This window comes from Trichomycterus rosablanca, chromosome 2 (genome assembly GCF_030014385.1).
Source record: "Trichomycterus rosablanca isolate fTriRos1 chromosome 2, fTriRos1.hap1, whole genome shotgun sequence".
Taxonomy (NCBI): Eukaryota; Metazoa; Chordata; class Actinopteri; order Siluriformes; family Trichomycteridae; genus Trichomycterus; species Trichomycterus rosablanca.
This window is the reverse complement of record NC_085989.1, coordinates 54,268,908-54,274,503: the sequence shown is the minus strand read 5'-3', so window position 1 is coordinate 54,274,503 and position 5,596 is coordinate 54,268,908. Positions and strand designations below refer to the sequence as shown.

The window sequence follows — 5,596 nt, the reverse complement described above, 5'->3', positions numbered from 1 at the left end:
CTGACCTTAGATCAGTTTTAATCAAGCTTTATCAATTACACAGCAAAATCATCTTAGACCAGCATAACTGGTCTGGTTTGGTGTAGTTTAGCTGGTCTTCTTTAGTTGGCCTCCCAACCTGATCAGCATCTAAAACCATTAAAATCCAGTAATATCAGCTACAACAAGCATTCAAGAACCATCAAAATTTATCTAAACCATCTGTGTAGCAAAAACAGATTAACTAGCATCCAGATCTCATCTAAAACCATCAGACTCCAGTCTGATCACCTGAGGCTGGTTACTAGCTGGAATCTGCTTGCTGGTACAGGCAGGTTTGTTTTTGTAATTTTATAATATGCACCAGGAATAGCATCAGGCTACGTTCAGACTAGGGTGGCCACATTCATAGTCCCAAAAAGGAGGACATTACACCCCAAAAAGGAGGACGTCATACCAGGAACAGGGGGACATAATACTGCAACACAGAATTGAAACCAGAACCCATATAACAGAGTTTTTGACCAATTTAAGCAAGAATTCTATAACGAATTACTGTTTTACTCACCAAATGTTGTGTCTACTTTTGATATTTAAGTCCGTTCCTCGCTGCCTCCAAAAGTTTCCTATTTGCTAGGAATTTGTGGTACATCTCTGTACACCCTTCTGTGAGGTTCACACAAACCTGAAGTTCTGCCTTGATGCTATCAACCTCAAGACGGTTTCTATCATTTCTCCATGCTGTGTTCATCATTGAAAAAACACGCTCTGTGTGAGCATTGCTGCATGGAATGGAGAATATATAAGCACTCACAATCTTGAGATTTTTAAGGGGCACCTCAGACCTGGTGAACAACTTGAGATACCTCTCCTCACTGTTGCAGTTTTCTGCCTCTGAAGAACTGAGAAATCTCTCCACAATGGCATATTCTTCATAACCCTTGTATTATGGTGAGAAAAAAATACATTGATTATGTTGCGGGTCATTTTTACCCGTATTGTGTAAATCCACTCAACACAGTCAAAAATGAAGTTAAACCAATAAGAACTTTATTTTAAATGATACAAACATTTAGAAGAAACGAGAAGAAGAGATATATAATTTTAACTCTATATTAAATAACTCAATTTCAATTTAAGAAGACACAAACTGAAAAGAACTGATTTAAATTTTTCCCTCTTCACGAACCCTTTTTTTGGGTTCTCAATGTTCAACATTTTCAGTGTTCCCCACATGATGGACAGAATGTGACTGTGTGCTTTCTGCAGATGTATTTCTTACACCTCACACAGCAGGTACTTGTTTTACTGTCATCTCGGGAGGGACAGACTTGACATCTTTTGCGTTTCTTTGCACCTATATCCAAAGGATCCATTGTTGGTTGGTCAGATGCCCTGCCCTGGACTTTTGCGATGACAGCTGCAGCTGCTGGGGATCGAGCTGGCCTGGCCCGGTTCTGGATCTTGGGAGTGACGAGTGCTTTGCCTAGGTCTTCCAGGAAAAGTCGACGTCGGTACAGTTTGCTGGCATTCCACTGCTGGTTGATCTCAATCCACAGCACATAGGCATTGTAAGCAGACACGTCCACAATGTTGTAGAAAACCACCAAGGGCCAACGGGCAGTCTTGCGCTGGCAGCTATATGTTGCTATGACTTTGTCAAGATTGTCAACTCCTCCTTTGGTGGAGTTGTAATCCAGGATCATTTGTGGCTTCATGTCCTCTCTCGTGCTCAGAGATGCATCTTTGTGCATTGTGCTCATCACAAGAACATTCTTGTTTCTCTTTGGGCAGTAAGAAACAAGTGTTGTTTTCTCTGTGAAAACAAATTTTGAGGAATGCAGAGGTCTTCCTTGCATCTTCAGAATCTCACTGGGAAGTTCTGGCTTATTTTTTCTGACTGTTCCCAACATAGTCAGCTTTCTTTCCTGAAGTTCATCTCCAAGACGGTAGGATGTAAAGAAGTTGTCACATGTGATGTTATGACCTTGCAGCCCTTCAGTCATCTCCAATACCACACACATTCCCTGATTCTTTTCAGGTGCTCCTCCAGGTGACTTTCCAGTATATACTTGCAGGTTCCATGCATAACTGGATTTTGCATCACAGGCTGCCCATATTTTAATGCCATATTTCGCAGGCTTGTTTGGCATATACTGTCGGAAAGGACAGCGTCCTCTGAATGGTACGAGGCGCTCATCCACAGTAACATGGGGGCCAGGATTATACAATAAAGGCAGGATTTCGACCCATTTATCCCAAACATCTCTGATCGCTGCAAGTTTGTCTCTCTCGCGACGACCAGCTCTGGTGTCACGATTGTCAAATCGGATCACACGAGAGATCATGTGAAACATCTCCAAAGACATTGTTGCTCGGAATATTGGCCTTCCATTCTCTTCATTCCATAAACTTGCAGTTGCTTCACCCTTTGACCTGTATACTCCAGCTAATACCAGAATTCCAATGTAAGCATGCAAGTCAGTTGGATCCAGTGGCTTCCATTTTTCTTGAAAGACACGCCTCCCCTCCAAGTTGGTCATGTCGAGGATTATCTTCTCTATGGGTGGGGATATGAAGAGCTGAAATGCTGATTCAATATCATCAATTCTTGTGACAGCAAATCTTGTCGGACCAGGCGTCATTTTGATGACATTAGAAGATGACAATCTGCCTCGGCTTTGGTGTGGTGATGTTGACCATTTTATTTTACCATCTTTAGATGTCCATGTCCCCTCTGTGGATGACGATTGTTGCGTGTCTTGGTTTTCATCTGATGAAGGGACACCGGCAGACTCGTCCTCTGAATCTTCCTCATTGTGGGAAAATTGACAATCTGGATCATCAATAGCATTGTCCTCTGGCTCTGAAGGATCCTCCGACTCTGAAATCTCTTCCTCTACATCACTATCCCAGTTCATAAGCTGCGATAAAACTTCTTCAGCTGTAAATTGTTTGGAGCTCATTTTGGTGTATTTCTCAAAGAAAGGGCATGGAAACAGTGACAATGACAGAGGAGATTAAGTCCCTCTTACACACACACACACACACACACACACACACACACACACACACCTGGTTCTGAATGGCTATTCAGAGGCAGTCAAAATAAAAAATATCAAAGAGACATGTTTATTTTGGATTTAAACAGCTTGTTTTTGTCTGGGTCAAAATGACCCACAACATCATCTTTGTATACAAACTCTGTGCAGACACTCCACGACACATCAAAGTGTCCAGATTTTACACAGCAGTTCATGACCCTAGATGAGAAAAACTCATAAAATATCTTGGAAAAAAAGTAAGGATAACCTGCACTTTGGTCAACTCAAAAATTGAAATGGGTCAAATTGACCCGTAACATAATACAAGGGATAAAGTCCATCCATATCAATGCCTTGGACCTGACAGACCTGAACAGCTTCACAAAATTTGTTAAACTGCACAGGACCTGCAAGGCTCAGTTTAGATACATGGCTGTGAAAGCTCTTTTCAGAGAAGTCATATCTGTCATTTAAGTATTTCTTTGCCCTTTCGTAAAAAAGAATAAAGTCAGCTTCACATTTTCTAGCTAGATCTGGTGTAAACTGTCTCAGCCTGGTGTTTACAGCAAAGCCAAAAAAGTGATCCCTAAGTCTCCTCTCAAATTTGCCATCCAGGTCCTTCATAAGCTTATACACTGAGGTGATGCAGAATGATTTGGCTTCTAATGCCCCAATGCAGTCAGTGAATAATTTTAGAGCATGGCTGAGGAACAAAAAATAAGTCTCTTACACATTACAGGAATTCTCTCCAAAGCATGTCTGCAGAACTTTGGGGCATTCCTCCTCACCTAAGCTCTGCATGTAACTTGTCAGGGGTTTCCAGTTCTGAAGAATTCTGTCAATAGATGGAAGTAGTGACAACCACCTTGACACAACATGTCGCAAAATATTGCATTCATCAACTTCAAGAAATTCACAGAATTCCCTTAATTGTGCTGTCCTGCTAGCTGAGATGCTGAAATGGCTATACACCTTGAGTACAACATTTTCAACATCAAAATCCAATTTCCCTGCAGCATACTTAGATGTGTTGTGGACTAGGTGAGCAAGACAGTTTGCTGCAACAATTTCCTTCTGGGACAGCTTCAGTTTTTGAAATACACTGTTGTGCTTTCCATAGTTCACACTGGCATTGTCTGCTGAGTAAGCTGAGATTTTGTTTAAATCCAGACCAGACTGATCTAGCTTGGAGAGAAGCTGATTGGTTATAGCTTCAGAAGTTTCATTACTGTCACTGTAAAAATCAAGCAGCAGATGTTGCACTCCCTTCTCAAAATTAAAGTATCTGAGAACAACTGGAAAACACTTTGTTCTACCTTTGTTTGAAGCATCTGTTGCCAGGGAAAATGGCAGGTTGTTTTCTTTAATGTAATCCACGTGTGTCTGGACAGAGTATGGAGCTAGCACATTATCACATGGAGATTTTGCTTTGGTTTTCCCACAGGTAACACCATTAGCAACAGTGGAGTCACCATAAATCTCTCTATCAACTTTAAAACCACAGTCCACACTTCTGTAAGAGTGATGATGCTTCACTGCATGATACACTTTGCAAAGTTCAGCAGCTGATATTTTGTCATTTAGGGGTGACCGAGTAGTACTAAAGAACGATGCCAGAGAGGATGTACCTGCACTCCGCACGTTTTGTTTGTGCTTGTCTGAATCAGCATGTCGTTCTATAGCATCCTTTCCTTTGCTGCTAATGTCTACATCACATCGGCATAGTGTGCAGAAAGCATGAAAATCATCTTTCTTGCTTTTAGAAATGAAATGATGTTGTGCTGACCACTCAGAACTGTATCTCGTTTTTCTTTTCGGCATTTTTCGCTGCATTCCAGAGCATGAGAGCTGATTAATTGACTCTATTAGAGGTGTGTACAGAGCGGGTGGGCGAAATTCAACCACCCAATTACAGACTAGCATTCAGAGGGCGGAGCTTCTGCGATTGGCCAGTGGTGGGCGAGCCACGATAGGTAGAAAATGAGGCTGTTAAACCAATGAAATACAAAGCATTTGTTTTGACATGTACCTGAGCCAATGACAGATAATGTTGATCAAAAATGAAACCAGTTCACTCCAAAAGACGGATTTTTAAGTGTCCGTCCTAGCGTTGCGTGAATGGAGGACTGGCAGCTGAAAAGCCAGACTGTCCATCCTAAAACCGAACGTTTGGCCACCCTAGTTCAGACAGGTTCAGATCTCTAATCTTATCTGAGTTGGACAGATTTAAAATTCTAGACACTTATGCTGCACAGTAGCAACAAACATGGTGTATGCTAAACCTTTCACTGTTTTCCATAACTATTTGCCTCAAGTATACTATATGTCTTAAATATGTGGACACTTAGCCATGGGCTTGTTGGACATCCCATGTTTAAACTGTGGGCATTAGTATGAAACCAGTTTCCCTATTAAAAAAAAGTCTTTATCTCCTCTGACAAGGCTTTCTCAATGAAGTAGTAGGAGTAGGAATGATGATTAGTGCTTTGAGGTTTAATGTCTGGCTTGCAATCGACCTCCCAATTTATCCTAAATGCAAGCCATAGCCTAGTGGTTAGGGTACTGGACTAGTA

The 5,596-nt window shown here is 41.5% G+C and overlaps 1 protein-coding gene across 1 annotated transcript; it reads right to left on the bottom strand.

Annotated features, from left to right (window-relative positions):
- Window positions 1–430: 430 nt before the first annotated feature.
- Window positions 431–2,945, bottom strand: LOC134302239 (piggyBac transposable element-derived protein 4-like). Its single transcript, XM_062987277.1, has 4 exons — window positions 1,311–2,945; window positions 846–919; window positions 665–761; window positions 431–457 (listed from the first exon to the last, which is right to left on the bottom strand). Exons 1-4 carry the CDS (start codon window positions 2,943–2,945, stop codon window positions 431–433), a joined length of 1,833 nt encoding a protein of 610 aa, XP_062843347.1.
- Window positions 2,946–5,596: the final 2,651 nt, after the last annotated feature.